At 43.9% G+C, this 19,852-nt stretch overlaps 2 protein-coding genes across 4 annotated transcripts in view; one reads left to right on the forward strand and one right to left on the reverse strand.

The window, feature by feature from the left end:
* Positions 1 to 105: 105 nt before the first annotated feature.
* Positions 106 to 2,974, forward strand: LOC135386079 (recombination repair protein 1-like). Its single transcript, XM_064615802.1, has one exon. It carries the CDS (start codon positions 195 to 197, stop codon positions 2,850 to 2,852), a length of 2,658 nt encoding a protein of 885 aa, XP_064471872.1. The 5' UTR covers positions 106 to 194; the 3' UTR covers positions 2,853 to 2,974.
* Positions 2,975 to 6,125: 3,151 nt separating this feature from the next.
* Positions 6,126 to 19,852, reverse strand: part of LOC135386080 (intermembrane lipid transfer protein Vps13-like) — a 64,436-nt gene continuing 50,709 nt past the window's right edge. For all 3 annotated transcript variants that reach the window (XM_064615804.1, XM_064615805.1, XM_064615803.1), the window contains 19 exons: positions 18,893 to 19,023; positions 18,683 to 18,821; positions 18,504 to 18,623; positions 16,679 to 16,791; positions 16,425 to 16,584; positions 15,885 to 16,019; positions 15,727 to 15,808; positions 15,596 to 15,665; positions 15,388 to 15,490; positions 12,490 to 12,609; positions 12,308 to 12,426; positions 12,156 to 12,237; positions 11,590 to 11,779; positions 11,339 to 11,502; positions 11,109 to 11,278; positions 10,934 to 11,048; positions 9,898 to 9,992; positions 9,123 to 9,324; positions 6,126 to 7,013 (listed from right to left, as the gene is read on the reverse strand). In XM_064615804.1, coding sequence (XP_064471874.1) covers positions 6,969 to 7,013; positions 9,123 to 9,324; positions 9,898 to 9,992; positions 10,934 to 11,048; positions 11,109 to 11,278; positions 11,339 to 11,502; positions 11,590 to 11,779; positions 12,156 to 12,237; positions 12,308 to 12,426; positions 12,490 to 12,609; positions 15,388 to 15,490; positions 15,596 to 15,665; positions 15,727 to 15,808; positions 15,885 to 16,019; positions 16,425 to 16,584; positions 16,679 to 16,791; positions 18,504 to 18,623; positions 18,683 to 18,821; positions 18,893 to 19,023 — 2,355 coding nt within the window. In that variant the 3' untranslated portion in view covers positions 6,126 to 6,968. The remainder of the gene's footprint in view (positions 7,014 to 9,122; positions 9,325 to 9,897; positions 9,993 to 10,933; positions 11,049 to 11,108; positions 11,279 to 11,338; positions 11,503 to 11,589; positions 11,780 to 12,155; positions 12,238 to 12,307; positions 12,427 to 12,489; positions 12,610 to 15,387; positions 15,491 to 15,595; positions 15,666 to 15,726; positions 15,809 to 15,884; positions 16,020 to 16,424; positions 16,585 to 16,678; positions 16,792 to 18,503; positions 18,624 to 18,682; positions 18,822 to 18,892; positions 19,024 to 19,852) is intronic.

Below are 19,852 nucleotides of genomic sequence, written 5' to 3' on the forward strand. Positions count from 1 at the left end.
ACTAAAAGCAGATGTAACGTTTATATAGTTTATTATAACTTGATTTCAGCCATTTTAGCAGCTTAAGTTTGCTGACTCTTGGTGTACTGGTTACTACACCAGGGCTTATTCTGTGACAGTCAGACCGGCTAGAACCAGTTTTTGGCGCCCGCGTGATCCGCGTCGTTTAAAAGCTGCAAACTCAATTCGCCGCAATGCGTAAACCAGCTGCGAAAACGATGCTCGCCAACGAAGCCGCTAATCACAACGAGACGTCATCCTCTGGAGAAAACGGTGGATTAGAAGGAGATGCCAAAGGTGCAGAAATGTCAGATAGCGTATCCGAAAAGGACCACGTTGAGAAAACGTCAGAGGACAGAGTAGTTGGAAAGCCGGCAACGAAGAAATTACCTGCGAAAGGAAGAAAGAACACGAAAGCAGCTGCCAACACGAAGGAACTTCACGAAGGGGACGCCGAAATTGACAAGCCCCTGGATGGAGACTCCGCTGAAGTACACAATGGGAACAAAGCCGAGGCACCGCAGAAGCTTTCTGAGAACGGAAATGGGGATACTCCACTGGAATCGGATGAGAAGGAGGTGCAGACGACGAAAACCGGCAAAAAGGCCATAAGTACGAAATCTGGAAAAAACGCGCGTGGTACAAAACATGAAGAACAAGGGGAAGTTGCTGCCAGAGATGAAACAGAGGAGATGCATCCTTCGAAAAAGGATACTCGTGCGACACGAAGTGGAAAGAATGGTGACGCAAAATCTGAACGAGTCAAAGCGGATGAAACTTCTGGTCAAGATGCTGAAACTACAGAACCCGTAAAAGCCGCAGCTCGAACAACGCGTGGTAAAAAGAACGCTGCAAGCCAGCAAGACAAAACTAAACAAGATGGTGGAGCTGAAGAAGGTGCATCTGCTGTCACACAGCCCACTAAAGGAAAAGGACGAGGCAGGAAGAACGCTAAGTCAAAGCGTGTCGATGCGGAACAGGAAGAAATGACAGAACAAAGTTCAGATCATTCTGCGACCGAAGACTCAAAAGCACTGGAAGAGAGAATAACTGAAGAACAGCAGTCTAAAGGCAGCAACGACCAAAAGCCAGGAGAGCAAGAGTCAGATGCAGATGAAACGGCAGATGCTGCACCTCAAAAAAAGGGGAAAAAACCTGCAGCAACTCAGAAGCAAACCAAAAGGGCTCCTGCCAAAGAAGTGCAAACAACAGTCAGTGAGAACAAGAAGTCTGAACCAGAGAAGTCTGATGTCGCAAGTCCTCAAAGAAAGAGAGGAACAAGGGCCCAAACAACAAAGCAGCCATCGTCAGAGGATGTGAATGAGGCAGTTCTTACTGAGGGCAATGAACCGCATCTCACACATGAAGAGGAAGTTTCAGCCCCACAGAAAAGGGGCAAAAAACAGCCTGCAGCAAAAAAGCGAAAGGCAGTTCAAAAGGAAGCTGAAGAGGAATCTCCTTCAAAGGCTGGTGAAGATGAAGCGTCTGACAAGGCAAAAGGAAAGCAGAGCAAGCAGACTGACAGTAAGGCAGACGAAAATCCTGCAGAGGAAGAAACCCACACAGCAAGCGGCGATGAAGATACCAACGAACAGTCGGGTGAGGACGTGGTTGTGAGCCAAGGACCCCGGAAGAGAGGCAAAAAACAGGAAGCAGCATCATCGAACAAGAGGCAAACAGCTGCCAAAGAAACGGAGAAGAAAACTGACGGGGCCCCAACAAGGAGAGCTGGAAAACGAGGAGCCGCCAAGACATCCGCAGCGAAGGAAGCGTCTCCAGAGCCGGCGGATGACGCGTCGGAAGCCGAGAGCGACGAACCGGAGAGCAAGTTGCCAAAGAAGAAAGCTGCAAAGGGGACAGCTACATCCGCAGCACCCACCGCCAAGAAGTCCCCGACAAAGCGTGGCAAGAAAGGAGCCGCAACAAAGCAGGGCTCCGACGCTGGCCCTTCCGACGACAGAGGGGACGAGGGAGAACCGACACAGAAGAGGTCAAAGGCGCAGAGTTCCGGAGGAGACGCGGACGAAACTCCAGAGGTGGGAACCGATGTCGAGAAGTACCAGGACGAAGGTTCGAAGCCTTGGAACTTGAAGATCTGTTCCTGGAACGTCAACGGCATCCGAGCGTGGGTCGGAAAGGGCGGCCTCGACTACGTCAAGTCCGAGAACCCCGACATACTAACTCTCCAGGAAACAAAGTGCACAGAGTCCAAGGTCCCCAAAGAAGTAAAAGAACTCGAGGACTATCACAGCTACTTCCTGAGTGGAGATCAAGATGGGTACTCCGGCGTGGGACTGTTGTCCAAGGCAAAGCCTCTCGAAGTGAAGTACGGGATCGGGATGGAGCAGCACGACAAAGAAGGGAGAGTCATCACGGCGGAGTACGACAAGTTCTTCCTCGTTGCAACGTACGTGCCCAATGCGGGGAAGAAGCTGGTCCGGTTGGAGTACCGCATGGAATGGGACAAAGACTTCTGTTCCTACTTGGAGGAGCTGCAGAAGAAGAAGCCCGTCGTTCTCTGCGGGGATCTGAACGTTGCTCACCAACCGATTGATCTGGAAAATCCAAAGACCAACAAACGGAACGCTGGCTTTACCGATGAGGAGCGCGGCGGGTTCTCAGCTCTGCTCACCAAGGGATTCCTGGACTCCTTCAGGCATTTGTATCCCGATGCCAAGAAGGCGTACACTTTCTGGACCTACATGATGAACGCCAGAGGGAAGGATGTTGGATGGAGGCTGGACTACTTTGTGTTGTCAAAGTCCCTGGAAGCAAACTTGAGTGACAGTCTCATTCGCAAGTCCGTTATGGGCAGTGATCATTGCCCTATTGTGTTACTGTTGAATCTCTGAGTAACCATCCCCCATGCTGGCAAAATGTGTGTTCATTTTTATCTCATCTTCCCTTATATTTTAGCACATGTACATGAAAGTATTGCCAATAAAGGGGCATTGGTTGTCATGTTTGAACATTTGTTCCGTTCTGAGTGGTCGTTTTCTCGTGCTTCTTGTTCAGGTGGTGCCCTGTAACATGCGAAGCTCCTGCAGCAGGCTCATATCATCTTTCGTGTAACACGGGAAAGAAACGGCATTTGCAGAGTTTACCAATGCTAGTTTACAGAACTGTAACAAAGCTTCCAGAGTCGAGGAATTCTCTTGGATGTAAAGTTAACCCATGGCACTACCGCCTTGAGCCCCGTTCAAGGACTGATGGGATCAGAAGTGGCGTAGCTAGGGGGGTTTGGGAGAAGATATAACAAGACAGTGTACTACAAAACAAGTAATCACAAGAAACTATCATAGTGATGTACAACCCGTGGCTTTTTTTTTTTTTTTTTTCCTTCCTTCATTGTCAATAGTATAACAAATGATGTGACAATACTTCAGGCAACCGTTTTATTTTGTTATCGCTACCGATTGTCATGGATCAGATTTCCCCATAGGATATTTGCACTAGCAGCACATCTCGTCCACACACTCACACTTCCAACCTACTCAATTACATCCAGCCTTCGCACGTGGGGCACAGGTATACCTAGGGCCTCGTGTTTTAGGGCTAAACCTCGTAAAACCCAGCCCCCAAACCAACCAACCAATCAATATGGGCACCAGAGAACGCTAAGCAGGGTGCATTCAGCACACTTGCTCGTATGAAATGCCATAAGTGCTTTCACTCAAAAATCTGCTTTTCCGCTTGATGTTGCCCACATTTATCCTGATGTTAACATTGCATTGAATTTGAGATTTACACACAGATCTACAATTTCGTGAGTCTATGTGCTTGTCTCGTCCTGTGTTTTCCCTCAAACTCAAGGCAATGTTAACATCAAGTCCACACCAGCTAGCTTGCCTGGTCCTGCTACAACATTCATCCACATTTATCCTGTTTTATGCTCCTGTTATCCTGTTTTATGCTCTCAAAAGAGAACCAGACTTCTGCACCAAATTTCTAAACAACAAAAGACATGAAAACACATCAGACTATATATTCTTGATGACTGTATCGCAGAGAGCCCATACAGATGTAAACAGGGACACGTCGTGAAATTCAGGTCGTGCTGAAGGCTGGGATGTGGTGGGTTCAAATACTGCTTCCTTCTGTTCAGTCTGAGCTTTTCCCTGGGATTTCCGGCAGACTTTCCAGATGGATGTTGGCACAGGCCCCCTCTGAAGTCAGCCCAGGACACATTTTAAACCCCTGTCTACCACTCTTTCCTGCTGTCACCTCTCTCCATCTGTCCACATCTGTACACTGCTCATAGCCGCAGTTACTTTGCAGCGCTGACACGGAATAGAAAAACGTATGATGCCAAGACGACTGGAAGTGTCATGTTTCAAAAGGAGCTACGTAACTCCTACATAAGTTCTTATATCTCGAGCATTGGTTGGCCAATTTTGTCAATTGAACCGTTGTTGTATATAAAGTTGATTAGTTTCCGCTACCTGTAAGTCTGTTTCCTGCCAGGTAAAATCAACCTTGCAGAGTTCACAGACTTTCACCTTGTTCATCACTTCTCCAGCATCTAGACGTCAACACACACCGTGTATGTAAACAAAGTGGCCCATCTAAATAACAAAGTGGTGTTCTGTGATCTGCACAAATTATGGTAAAAATGCAAAAGGCTCCATCAATTATTGCACTGCGTTGCTGTGCTTTTTCTAGGTCTCTCAATTTAGGTGGGGCTAAATGGGCAGGAATACCGGTGGCCGCTTTGCTTTTCATGCTCTGTGGTGTGATTACCTGTCATGATGGCTGGACGGCAAAACACAGTCAACAGTCATGGAATAATCCAGCTGGATATCAAACCTGCTGGAGCCGTACTGGTTCACAGAACGAAGATAAAGTTTAAAGAGGCTATTTTCCAAATTTCATTTCCCAAATTGTTTTCATATGCTACTTTTTTCTTCTTTTCCCCCCACAACCTTACACCTCTACCTACTTGCTCTTCCTCATTAACACAGTTCCTCAGAGGCATAGTCCTGAGGGCTAGCATCTCGATTTTTCCATGCACATACCTTCTCTGTGATGCCCTTTCTACCAGCCCTTTCTACACAATGCCCATAATGACGATGGTGCCCAGAAGAACGTTGTTTGGAATATCCACCTGTGACCCAAGGGTTCATTCTTAATGTACATCAATAGTGTCAGGATCCCCTCCCTAACACTCGCCTACGAGCGTCACATGACAAAAATATTTTGACACACAGCACACACTGCACACTGTCAAAAAGGATGCTGGAAGAAATGCACATCACTATATAGCGGGCTAGTGAATCAAAGAATTGCAATATTGGCAGGCACATCTCTGTGCTCGATTCCAAGATTCCAATATGGCTCTGTCCACAGACAGCAGTTCCTGCCATAACAAGTCCCATGTCCCCTCAAAGACAGACAGCTGTAGTTATCATAAAGCAGCCCCATTGTAATTGGAAAGCTACTTTCTTCTACCATTTTGATGCCTGGAGTCATTTTGTGGAACAGCGTGTCAGCTGGAAGGTGCCTTATCTTGTTCATACTGTTCATTTACGGTGCACATTAATACAAGAGGGTCTGGGGATGACAAGGGTAAAATTTGAATGTTCACCAATAAAACAAGATGTTAAATGTGCAGCTGTGGAGCATGGAAAGGAAACTATTTTTTACCGCACGATATGAACATAGTACCTTCAGGAACTGTCTTGCAAAATATTTCCTCTGGGAAGTGCTAATTTCCCGAAAAAATATGCTTGGAGGAATGCACACAGTGGCGGCAATCTCTGCCACACTACTCCCGGTGTGGTGACATCAAGTCAGTCGGCACTTTTTATCGGCTGGTGAGAATAGTCTGTAAGCAAGAACTAGCAGTAGGGAGGTGGCACAAAATGCAACTGCAAAAAGATTTTTTTCAGTTTTCTTTTTTTTTTTTATGAACGCATGCTCCTCATGAAGTCTCAGAGCTGAAAGACAAGAGCTTTCCTGACCCACAAGACAAGATTTAGAGCTCCTGCACACCGGGCTTCTGTGCTGCTGTCATATTTTGTGTGAATATTTACGCCCAGGGCTTCTAGCCCAAATTTTTACTTCTGACATTTTTTTTTTTCTTTAGTCCTTTCACCCTCTTTTTAAGAAGTTGCAAGACCATCATGAGCTTTATGCATCAGCAACTGGCTTTATTACAAGGTACAACATAGTTCAGAACATCCATAGCAGCTATTCAACAATTGTATTCCCAGACTAGAACGTACCATACCAAAAACATGTCGCTTCTATGCAGCACCAAAATGGAAAACTGGCTTTAGAATCCTACATTGGACCATATGAATCAAATAACCACATCATTAGTCATGTCTTAAATATTTGCATAATGTATTCAGGATTTCTTTGGTTGTACATTTTCACAGTATAATCTCGATATTGTACACCGATGGACCCGACGCATTTGTATGTGCCATGGTAAAGACATCACGTGGGTCATTGAGGAAGGCATATTTTTGTGAGTACCTGAAGGCAATACATTGGTCTCAGGAAGGGCAATCCTTAAAAATCCACTACTATAAGCTCATTCACTTATGCTATACATTAAGGTCCATCTTACTTTCATGGCAAAAACACATATACTTTACCAGATCATGAAAATATAAAAAAGATACGTACTAAAGAATAGAACTATAGCTGTGATCAGTTACAGCCTTCCAGTTTGTTGGAAAGTGTAAGATCTGAATTAACATTTAAAGACACTTGCAATGCAGAATGTGTCAATGAGCAAAATCAGCACTCAAAACAATATCCCGGTATAAAACAGTAGTTAAATAGGTAGTCATTGTGCAGCAAGTTAAGGAATTCTGCAATATATAAATTCGGAGGGTGCCTCCTAAAATACTTTGAATGCAAAAGTAGTTTGCATCTGTGCATTGTTGAAGCTCTATAACAAAGCTGAAGCTGCAGTTCCAAGCTGTTCAGCAACTGATCAATGCAGGAAGCCTGGATGGTCACATGGGCTTCTTCATGACTTCTTCAATCTTGTGCAAAATATGCTGCAACACAAATGAAATACCCTCACAAAACTATTTTGGATGTAGTGTTCAAAAGGCAAGAAAGGGTAAATCTCTGCAACGCACTGCAGGGCACAAGGTCATGCCCTTCTTCATCCTTGCCCGCTACAGAAATGTCATGCAGAGTCAGCCATGCAATGCTATGACAGCTTAAAATATAAAAGTGTGTTTGGCAGGTTTCCTTACATGGGACAGTAGTGTGTGCGAAGAAAAGCTACTGATATGACAAGAATGGTCACAATACAAGCTAGTGCTCGGTTTACTGATTGTATGATGACATCTGGTATATTAATGCTGGCTCTAAGATCAATGAAATGAAATGAAAATAATATGAGGGCCTTTGTATACCACAGTGTGCTCATCCCATACTGTCTACATGCCATGGGGTTAACATATGCATTTGCTTTCTGACTTGTTTGTCTCATAAAGGTGTATACACCTTTATGGGACTACACAATATTGAGTACCATATATGGACTACCATATATGGAGTAGCAGACATTTGATAGGGCAAATCTAGTTGAGTTGCTTTTGAGTACTACATCATTTATGTCCATTTCCATGCCAGCTAAGCAACCTGCAACTGCACAGTGATGACTAGAGCGCGGATTTTCATGCAAATGCATGTTTTGCACGTTGGGGCATATTTCGCGTGAAAGTGCATGAAAAGTGCATATTTTGCCATATTTTCAGGTACGAGAGCTTACTACTACTTTTTTCATGAATGGTTTTTGCTGGTTTTGTGACGGCGTTGGGCCGTCTTTCACAAAAATTCTGGTTGGAATAAAATATTTTCCATGTTTCGGTGGGGTGTTTAGCCCGTACTTCGGCTGGAGCAGCCAAGGTACGGGCTGAACACCGCACATAACCCAACCTAATCCTCGACTGCGTGCATGGCCGATGGGCCATGCTTAACCTTCACCACATTACTGTTATGAAGACGGGCAGCGTTCGCATTTTAGTGAGCATGATACAGTGCCGAACGCACAGCCATTATGAAACAAGCCTGAGCATGGGCAATACGAAAAACATGAACATACATATATGCTTCATTTTACTGTGCTATCCCTAATAAAATACTCACTTTTCTAAAAAAACAGGCATTTGGTGCATTGCTCTCATCCAAGAACAATGAAAAACATTGCATATATAGAGGACTTTTACTGCATATTTTGAAGATTTTCAGTGCATAGTTGCATGCATATATCGACAACTGCATTTTTGTACAAAAATGGTACCATCATTGAAAGGGTATACAGTCGCCGTCCGATTTTTCGGACTCTGCGGGAATCGCGCAAAAGTCCGAATAATCGAGCAGTCCGAACAAAGCGAATTTCGCTTCAAAATAAACTTTACTAAGCCTTGGTAGGCTGGAAAAATTTGTCGATGCTTTCCTAACGCTCCAGCTCTGCCTGATAACATTAGCTTCTATTTCCCGAAGCGACATTTCGTCAATGTACACTGTCAGAGGCACCGCCGTCATCAAGTCCGCAAGTTGGCTTCACCTACGTATGCGTGCTTTAGGTGAAGCTCGCTTTACAACGCTGTCGCGCGACTCGCGGGCGGACAGCACGTGCTGGGCCGTTGGCCAAACACGAAGACGCAAAAGCGCTACGACAGACCTCTTCTACTCAGAGGAATGGAAAGTCAACAATCATCACTGCCTATTGTTTTGCCTCAATATTTTAGTTGATTGATTTCTTTTGATACGAATTTCAGATGATACCAATATTTTCCGTCACCCCAAGAGAGAAATTCGGGGGTTGGGCAAACAGAGTCCGAAATATCGAGCGACGGAGCTGCACGGCATCCGAAATTTTGGACATTCTTATACATCACCTCTATGGGACCCGCGGCCGTTCCGCGAACGAGTCCGAATAATCGAGCATGTCCGAAAAATCGGGGTCCGAAAAATCGGTCGGAGACTGTATACCATATACATATCAACATCATGTTATAGAACGCGACAAGAAACACAGAAACTGACAGCACAGTGTTTCCTGTCACATCCTATACCATGATGTATACCAACCAACCAACATGCTCTACATCTCCCTGCATACATATCAACAGTTATATATATAAGAGTACCTTGGCAGCAATTTTGTCTTTGACGTGGATGATCTTTCCACTCTCTTTCGACCCGAAGAGGGCTTTCTTCTTAGGCTCCTTAAGAAGTACTTTGATGCCTTTGTCAGTGAGCGTTGGTACTTCTTTGACATCATCCCAAGGATAATTCCATTCGGAATTCCATTGTCCGAATACATCACCACGCAGAATGAACATTATCCGCCTGTTACAAAAGAACAATTTTACGGATCAATGTTTGAAGGCGTTCATGTGACACAAAATCTTGTTTCACAAATGTGGACAAAAAAGGACAAAGGACAATGTGGACAAATTTTCCAGAGACATACATGAGGGGATACTTGAAATCCTGGTTAACTACTTCCAATAACTCTCTTACTAAGGAGCATTACGGCCAAGAGGCATTACAGAGATTAACTAAAAATCACGGCCAAGAAAGGCGACTGCTTCGACGCCTCCACTGCTGGCACGACAGAGAAGCTGGCTGTGACAACCTTGCCTTGGCAACCTTGGTGCAACCTTGGAGCGATATCAGTCCGCTTGCCGGGGGGGGGTTGTCGGGTGACCGCTCAACACATTTCTTTTTCTCTTTTATATTTGCACGTGAAATGCGCCTGCGTTGAATGCAATATGACAAAAATAGGATATATTTCGGATAATGGGCCTCTTTGTGAGCCATTCTCCACTGAGGATCTCTTCATACGGACCCTTTAATGTGACCTTTAACGAGTAACATTCAAACTAAAACCCCTCACTCATAGTGTGGGGGGAGACATACTTGTTGGTGACAAGAAGCACGTTCTTGCCCTCTTCACAGATGTTCAAGTGGGCAATGTAGACATCGGTTTCGGCAAATTTCCCCTTGTCTACATCCTGGATGGAGAGATGGATTATTAAGGAATCGACTATTCTTGTAGTGTAAGTACTGTGTATAAATTAGAGCCCGAAGTTTTTGGGAAATATTTGTTCTAAATTCGGGGGGTAAAAATCGGGTAAATAAACGTGTGCTCTAAATTCATGCGAATTCGGGTGGGAAAAACTTCCAGTATGCTAAATTCGTGGAGAAATCGGGCTCAGTTACTCAAACTAACTGTACTGGTTTGGTATAAACTGTGATGTAACTGCATCTGCTGCCAAACAAGTTAGTATGCATTCCTACAGACTTCTCAGTGAGGGAAATTTGCTGGGTAAAAATCTGGTTTCACCCTAAAGAGGCAACCTCCAATTCGGGGTGCAAATTCGGGGAAGAATCGGATTAAACCCTAAAACTTCAGGCTCTATGTATAGTGCAGCAATGTGAGTACTGCAACACAACTGGCAGACAATGTACTGCAGAGTGGTAAGCGCACACTAATTGGTGAAACACACCAATTGGACATGACATAAGCGGTGACGCAAGCATTCAGTGTAAGTCCAACGATCTTATGTGCAATGCAGGCACCCAGGGATCCTAATCCCTTTTCTACGTGGCCCTCATTTCATATGAAAATAGAATAAAAACGAAATGAAAAAAAAAAGCTTCAAACTATCCATCCACCCGTTTTCTTGACAGCGCCCGCGCTAGGCGAGGCACCGCAGGAAACTGAGTCGTCAGCAACTATTACCACATGCGGTCACATGACAGAACTGTGAAACCATAAATACAAATAAATAAGATAATATTGTTGAGCACAACATGTCAAACACATTTTTGAATGAGGCAATGTGTCTTGCCTTAGTGCATGTGATGCACATTGTACTACACTAGACAGGACAGCGACAGAACCGGCAAGCAGCGCTAGCTATTCAACATACCACAGAGAGATCAATGGTACCTGCAAGAGTCTGTTGCCTTGTGCCTCCATAAGATTGTACGGTCGAATGATGCCGTCTGGGCGAATGAAACGGGCAGGTCGCACAGGGAATACCTCATTTACCACATCAGTGGCCCTGGAAAAAATAAAATAAAATCTTCAGTACAAAAAAATGGGCAGTGTTATAGCAGTGCACCTCTTGACGGCATCAAAAGAACCACTTGCAAAGTCAACAACCCCAGCTGTGGGTCGGGCTACTGCTCCTATGAGGCCTTTGCCGACGCCTTTGAAGAAGCCACTGATGCCTTCTTCCCTAGCCCCTGCCACAGGCTTTGTTACGATCCCTGTAACTCCTTCGTAAACCCCCTAGAGACGTAACAACATGGGTGCATTTTTAGGCTAGTGTTACTCTGAACAGCTGCTTACCATCACGAAGTCTCTTCCACCTTGTGCAATGCCTTCTGCTATGTCGTTGGGACGCCGGTTTTGTTCCAGACGTCTCCTTCGTTGGTATTCCTCATCCATAGTGAGAGCAGCTATGCCTTTGCCAATGGTACCCGTTATACGAGAGACAGCACCTGCTGCCCCACCTATGCAGCACAAAGGCAAAGAAAAAAAAAACATCAGGACCACTTTGTAACTGAAAGGCGAGCGTGAGCAACATGTGAAAAACATACCGACGGTATGGCCAATAAGGCTCCTTACTCCCACTGCCAAGCCTTCAGCAAACTCCTCCGGACCCTGAATTGCTCCCTGCAAGGGCTCATAGAACAGGTCCCCCACACCAGTCGTGAAGCCCATGAGCAGGCCAACAGGGTTGCCAATCACATCCAGTCCAAGGACAACCACATAGATTTGCTTCAGGGTCTAAAGAAGGAAACAACCATGTAAATGATGTGAGGGAAACAACCACTGTACACATATTCAGCTGGGACTAAAGTCAAGCCTAGGAAACAAAAGATGCCTGTACTTCAGATCCTCCTCCCTTTTTTTTAATCAACTATACGCGTGCAACCTAACTCATTCCTACAAAATTTAAACACTGAAGCTACCGTAGTCCCTTCCCACTTGTCCTTTCCTTCTCCCTGTCGTTCGATCCACAGGACAGACAGTGGACATGACCTTCCATACGTCTTTCATTCACAGACATTCCATATTCAGGAAACGTATTGTCACCACTATGTGAACGAATCAACACTGTTTTCAACAAGCTGTTTTCAAGGGATGCAAAGAAAACGCTCACCTGCCGTGTGTAGTGAGAAACAGCTTCATTGACTAGCTGGTTCATGGACAGATAGGCGTTGCTCTTCTCAAAGTAGTCCAACCTTTTGAAAAGATTGTCGGTACGTTAGCAGTACAGTTTAACGCGTTGCGTTTAAAATTCTTATCACTCACTTTAGAACAGCATCCTGTATCTCAGTCAGGGTTACACCGAAGCTCTGCAGCAAGAGGTTGAACAAAGGTGAACCACTGCTTTCTTTGCCGCCAGTTGACAAGGAGAAACTTAGATGGACCTGGAAATAGAGTACATCTCTCTCATATGCCATTTCACAACTTTTCACAGCAAGAAGGCCTACCTTCAAGGGTGAGAAGTGGAGCATATCGAAGAAGTCTTTGGTGCCTTGCTCAGAGAACTGCTCTGAAACTTCTTTTAGGTTCACTTTCACCTTGAGCTTATCCTGATCAATTAGCTGTTCCTGAAATCCAAAGGCAACCATAAATCAAAGGCCAAGCTCTGTGGCCATGGTCACCGTGCTGACAACAAAAATCCACAGCCACATTGCCACAGGGAAGTCTATTGTCAAGTGTCTGTCCAAAATTTATGCTTCCTGTACAACCAGGAAATGAAGAGATATGGGATGTTATAACTAGAGCCTGAAGTTTTCGGGAAATATTTTTTTCTATATTCGGGGGGTAAAAACCGGGTAAATAAACATGTGCACTAAATTTATGCGAATTCGAATGAGAAAACTTCTATTACGCTAAAATCTGGGAGAAATCGGGCTCAGATATTCAAACTAACTGTAGCGGTTTGGTACAAATGGTGATGTAACTGCATTTTTCTGCCAAACAAGTAAGTTGGTGCATTCCTACAGACATCCCAGAGAGGGCAATTTGCCTGGCAAAAATCGGGTTTCACCCTAAAGGAGCAATCTTCAATTCGGGGTGCAAATTCGGGGAAGAAGCGGGTAAAATCATAAAACTTCAGGCTCTAGTTATAACAGTTCACACATCGTAGCAAACAGATGGTTATTCGAGTAAATGTGAACGTGCAATCCAAGTATTACAACATAGGGAGCAATAGCCACGCAGATATTGTGCATATGTTGATGTTGATGTTGCTGTTACGCAGATGTTGCTGTGATATTAGGGCACAGCGATGTGGCACCACAGTTTCTAGGTAACATACCTTGTGAGGAATCTCATACCAGGGCCAATATATGTATACAAATGATTGAGGCTCATGCAGCTTCTATGTCATCACTTTGCCTACAATATGCTCAGCTGGATTTATCTTTATCACAATTTACTGTTTTCTTTGTTGCTCCTGCATGTTGAAATCAGCACCAATATTGAGGTGCTCTTTTCCCTTGAAACCCAACTGTTCCCTGCATTGCAGCACAAATTCAATAAAAGCTGAAGAGCAGATTTCTGTCTAGCACCACCAAATTTTCTTGTAACATTTTGCAAAAGGTAAATCTAGGTGATACCAAACAGGAGCACAAGAATAATAGGCATGAAGTGAAAAAAATGAAGGAATACTTTACTATTGGAAGAAATACAGGAGCATAGCTTTGTAGGGTAACAAAAGAAATGAAAAACAAATGTTAACAGGTAACAATGATTGACGGCAAAGATGATGGCAGGCTTACATACACTACTGGTTCTAGCTAAAATGCCCTTTCAAGACACTTTCTTGCAGCCTCCTGAGTCCCAAATATGTAGAAGAACAAAAAAAAAAAGAAAAAGGTTTAGGTGCATGTACAAAACGGCAAGGAATCACCCGCACAGAATGGTATTGCATACTACATATCCAGAGGCGTTCCGGGAAAAATGTTCCCGGCAAAATGGTCCTCGGTTGCGTGGGCGGAAATAATTGTCCTGCAAAGTTCCGTGCGCCCAAAATACAGGAGCATGGTCGTGGAGCTGACGAAACGAATCATAGCCAACCAGGAGTTTTCATTCGTCCTCCTGATTTGTTGAAATTAGGAGACACATGCTTTTCTTTTTCATTAACATTAATGGGCAATAAAAGCTGCATGCCATTCTGTTCCTCTCTCTCTCTTTTCGTTTAATTCAGTGGAGCACAGACAAAGCGACTATGTTAAAAGGTGGTTCTCCAAGGTCCTGCTACCTTCTGCATATTTCTGGCTGAGATGGTGGAAAATGATACCCGCAGTTTTATAAACTGAAGTATTACAGAGTTGTATGCAAAATGACACGTTACCTTCTGTATTCATACCAACAACATAAAACGCATAGAAATGCTTAAAACTAAGTTCATTAGCCTGGGGCTCCGACTTCACGCTGGCTGTACGTGGGGTCCGTCGGATGTAGTCCCCAAGTCACCCTGGGTGCTATAGTATTTTCCTATTGTTGGTCAGACACAGGTTTTACGGTTGTCCTCTCGTATTTTGGATATCGATGACCGTATCTTCAGCAGAAGTGGAGGCAACGAAACAACAAAAACAAATAAATTGTAACCATGACATGGGATGATTAACCACTTGAGAGCAGTACACCTCCCCACTACACGTGAGACGTTATAGATGTGAGATATGAGAATGAAGTTAAATGAGCTATGCACAAGACTTTTGAAACAATGAATAAAAGGGCGTACAGCATATTACGAGTTGTCCTGGTATGAGTTGAGTATGAGTTGAGTGTGTTCAGAGTTGGGTGTGGTATGTGCTGTTTTGGTGTGAGCTGTCCCAGTGCGAGTCTAGGGTGGTGCGAGCCGAGGGCGTTGCGAGCCGAGGGCGTTGCGAGCCGAGGGCGTTGCGAGCCGAGGGCGTTGCGAGCCGAGGGTGGTGTTAGTTTTCCAGGTATGAGCTGGGTGGTTGCCTCTGACCAACAATAGCAAAATACTAGCATCCAGGTCCGCTACAGTGAATGATATCACTTCAATGTTCCTCATGAGGTAACATGCTCAATGAGGTTCAATGAGGTAACATGCTTTGTACAGGATTAGTCTTTTCAGGAGTACATCTGAAAGCAAGAACTGGACAACTGCAGTTGTCCTGTTTACTTCTTTCTATATGTCCTTGTCTGCTTGCTGCATTTCACCATCATGAATCTGTACCAACTACACTGGATTGTTCCTATAGAACATATCCCTGACGAGACAGCCCTTCACAACACCATCAATTCTGTCTGCCATTCAAAGACAGAACAATAAGCAGCCAGGAAACCTAAGGATGCGTCTGCCTCATAACACAGAGGACAAATAGCCTGGAAAACATCGAGGCACATACGTGATCCGTGTCCTTCTCATTGATAGAAGTAAAGGATGTGAGAGAGTTTACAAAGCACTGGTCTATCCTGATGTGGAACTCTTGAATCAGTACTTTGAAGTACCTGCAATGCAAATTTTTGTTACCCAAAAGGTACCACGCTTAACGTGTAGTCACACGTGCCCACGTAACAGATGCTCAGAAATGCATGAACACCAGACCAACTTACTTGAACTGCCGCACTTGAGAATAATCAAACTGCCGTATGATGATGCTAGTTTCAATAAACGGCTTAGGTACTAGAACAGATATAAGTTCAGAAAATGTAATGTTGCCACCTTCAGCAAAAGTTACACTTACTCATTCCTTCACCCAATGACCTCCTGATGATTACAGGGGTCAAAATTACAGGGAAGGTGCAGTCAGGTATCTGGTTGTCTACCTGTAATGATTTTTCTCTTAGAGGGAGACACTACGATTTCATACTTTACAATGCATTTATGAATCTGCAGCCTAACCTGAAGCATATGCAGCCTGGCATGGATCATGGACTGATGCTTGGACATCTTGTACTGGCACCAAATTCCTGGTCTTGCGAGTCTGCGTACGTCCCGCCTTGGTTCTGTGTTTGCCTTCATGTCTTGGAAATTTACCTAGATGACAAAAATGGGGGTTCCACATCCACATGCAGTATGAGTAGAGCCTGAAGCTTTCGGGAAATATTTTTCTAAATTTGGGGGGGTTAAAATCTGGTAAACAAACGTGTGCCAATAAATTCATGCCAATTTGGGTGGAAAAACTTTCAGAATGGAATTCGGGGCGAAATTGGGCTCAGTTATTCGAACTAACTGTACTGGTTTGATAGAAACAGTGATGTAACTGCATTTGCTGCCAAACAAGTTAGTGCGCATTCCTACAGATGCCTCAGTGAGGGCAATTGGCTGGGAAAAAATCGGGTTTCACCCTAAAGAGGCAACCTTCAATTCGGGGTGCAAATTCGGGGAAGAATCGGTTGAACCCCGAAACTTCTGGCTATGAGTATGAGCCGCGATACATACCATGTAGCCCGCAACCGGGTACTCAGTCTGAGGATTTCTTCCAAGCTTGCACAAGTTCTGATATTGTTGGTACTGAGCTTCCACTAAAGGAGTTTCTTTTGATGGCATGGGTTTGAAGATGGTTTTGTGTTCTTTCTTCCATTCCCACTTAACACCAGAACTGCAATGCAAGCAACCTCAGTAAGCACATAAGAGAAACAGTAAGAAACAGGTGCTATCACTGCCACTGGGGGTTGGGGTGGAGTAAGACTTACCCAACAATGGACATGTAGACTATTTCTCTTTTGGGATTGTCGTTCACCAGGGAGACACCAACCCCATGCACACTAAGTGCAACATCGTAGATGTTTCTCTCCAGTGCTCCTGACTGGAAAGGTTAACACGGTCAATAACTTATACCTGTTGTTAAGTCTGTTGTACCTGCGATTCAGTTCAAGTATCAATAAGTTGTGCAACGAGCAGCATGCAACGTTCAACATATCTTGCATTTCTATACATAAAATATACGGGATGTTTTGTTTTTTATTCGTTACAGAATTTTTATTTAAAAACTAGCAGAGCAAAAGAGATGCCGTTTCAGCCGGTGTGATATACGCCCAGGCAGGCACCCTGTAGAACAGTGTATGCAACTGCTGGCCAAATAATTAGCTAAAGTTCATTAATTAACTTATTAATTAAGATGTTTTCTGGAAAATGCGGGATAGCAGAAACAGAGCCAGTCATTATTCAAATCCACCATCCTTATTAGACACCCTGAGAAGCAAACGTACTTCGAGATATAAATTGCCAAATTTTTCTATGCAAACGAGCCGAAACCAGAACAACGGAGTACTCGAGCGCAGAAAGAGTGACAGGCAATCCCGGTGACAGGGCACCTGCTTTAGAGCGATGGAGCTAATTTGAGACTGCTCTCTGACCCAGATAAGGTGAAGGCCACACTGTCTGAGCTTGAAAAGCACGTAGTTCTTGGTTCTGCTCATTTTCAAAGCAAAATTTGACATTTTACATCTCAAAGTACGTTCGCTCCATGGGGTGTTTAATAAGGACGGTGGATTTGAATAATGACCGGCTCCAATTCTGCCATTTTGCATTTCCCAGAGAACATTTAATTAATAAGTTAATGAATTTTTTACTAATTAGTCGTCCAGTAGTTGCAAACGCTGTCCTACGGGATGTTCGCCTTGCCGTATAACTCACCTGCAAAAAACGGCATCTCTTTTGCTCTGCTAGTTTTTTTTAACAAAAATTCTGTAACAAATTAAAAAACACCCTGTATATATACATCTCAGTGATAATTACATTTTTGTTAGACGTGAACTGATGTGCCATCCTCAAGAGCAATTAACAAAATGATAACCTGTTGCTTCTGAAGGTTTAATTGAAGCATACATGCGCATCAAAAGCACTGTATGAAAAAAGCGATTCATACAACTGCAAAGAAAGCATGTAAAAAGATGACAACAACAACAACTAGGAAACATGTAACCAAACATTCTGTCACTTGCAGCTGGCAGTGGCAACACCCAGACTTCCTTGATCACATGCAATACAAAGCTAGGAGATGATATTACACAGGTGCAACTATACATTTGTTGTACATGATAATGATCTCTGATGATCAGGCTTGTACCTTTTTCACTTGAACAGTGACTATTATTTTGAGATTCAATTCCAATAAATCCATCACCATAGCTGGCCATAAGGAGCTCTTGCAAATTTGCGGCAGTAATTACTTCAATTGAAGTTCCAGCACAAACAGTAGCACAGCTGCATTCTCTTGGAGAGGATTTGCTAGGTTCCTTCAAAAGCCTCAGTAAAAATAAAATATTTGTCATCTTTTAGGTCCAGCTTTTAGTCCAGAAGCACCCATACCCTCCACCAGGCTGCACTACTGTTCATAAAGGCTGAAGTGTGCACTGACATTCTGCAGCCAGCCAAAGGAATTGCAAATCACTGACAATGACCAAAGCAAGCCTTTAGTAAATATGTACTCACAAACAGCTGATGCAAAAGGCAAAGGCATACATGTAAGGCACATACCTCAAAACCCTCAAGAATGATTTAGCCATAAGCTCTCACCTCTTGTATCTTCACAACAATCTGAGGATCTTCAGTGAACAAAACAGTTCGTTGCTTGCCATTCAGAAAGGCTATCCAGAACAACTTCCTTCCTTCGAAATCTACTTGATCACAGTCGTCCTACAGGGAGAACTTGTGAGTCAATTATTCCAGCACTAATGGTACAGTCATCATATTACCATCAAGAGATCAAGCTTGGAGAACTTCGGGTTTTCTTCTGTGCCCCACGTGAGCGATCTTTTCGCCATCGGGTTATCCCACGTGTAATGCACAACACACTTAGATGGTAAGAAATATGTGTTTGTGTCTTTGTATCCCCTACAAAAGATAACCACATAACAAAATGAAATGCCTCACACACAAGTACGGCGACATGAACACAGGCTCACAGTTGGCAGTAACTGATGCGACAGCTGCTATGGTTGACAAGCAGCACTGGAGAAAGTCCATCTTCATAATCACAGAATGTGACCACGGCAGCAGATTCAGTTACATGGCAGCTCATGTAAATTCCGCCTTTCTGTAAAAGAAAAGGGCCTGAATCATGCAAGTGAACTAGAAAATGTTAGAGGTGCATATGTAGTAAGAAAGCAGACTTAGTGAAGTGCCAGTTATAGCACACCTCATGAGTTGTTGAAAGGTTTACTATGATTACCGTAAGTCATATCAGTAAATACATTTGAAAACCAAAGCAAGCACACAATACTGATCGCTGTCAGTACAACGCCCTGCAAAAAGACATTCTACTGCCGAAAATAGCATGTTACCAGTGTTTCTGTATTGAGCAATATAGTGCAATGGCAAGAGGTACCCGTAATACAAGGTAGTGTTTAATATAGGCTCAAAAGAAACTATACTTTGCATGGTTTAAGACAGAGTAACACTTTCGCAGACACTATGCTCGAGAGTTTTTAATGTCATCCTTGCAATTACTCCCTGGCAGCATAGTGTTTCAAGCTGCTGCTGCTGCTGCTGCTGCAATGTTTGTCAGCAGAAAGTAATCAATGAAAGATGTGTCATTGACAATGGGGGCCTGTGCTGCCTCAGTTCTCCAATGTCGTGTCCAATGTTATCCTCTTGGATGTCTGCTACCAGCTAGCCATCTGTCCCAATATACTGCTACCAACCGTCACATGATGTGCATGTGTACATTTTGTTAATTGACACACACTGGAGAAGGAAAAAAAATATACACAGTCCAGTCTGGTAGTAGTGAAAACCCATTTGCATTTTCACCTGATGAAGTGAAGTTCTGCACGAAAGCTTGTGAATACTGAAGTTTTATTCCAAAGAGTGCTTCATTCCCTGGGCTTACTGTGTTGACAACACAGTGCAAAGAGCACGAATGG

Source organism: Ornithodoros turicata, chromosome 2 (assembly GCF_037126465.1).
Source record: "Ornithodoros turicata isolate Travis chromosome 2, ASM3712646v1, whole genome shotgun sequence".
Lineage (NCBI taxonomy): Eukaryota > Metazoa > Arthropoda > Arachnida > Ixodida > Argasidae > Ornithodoros > Ornithodoros turicata.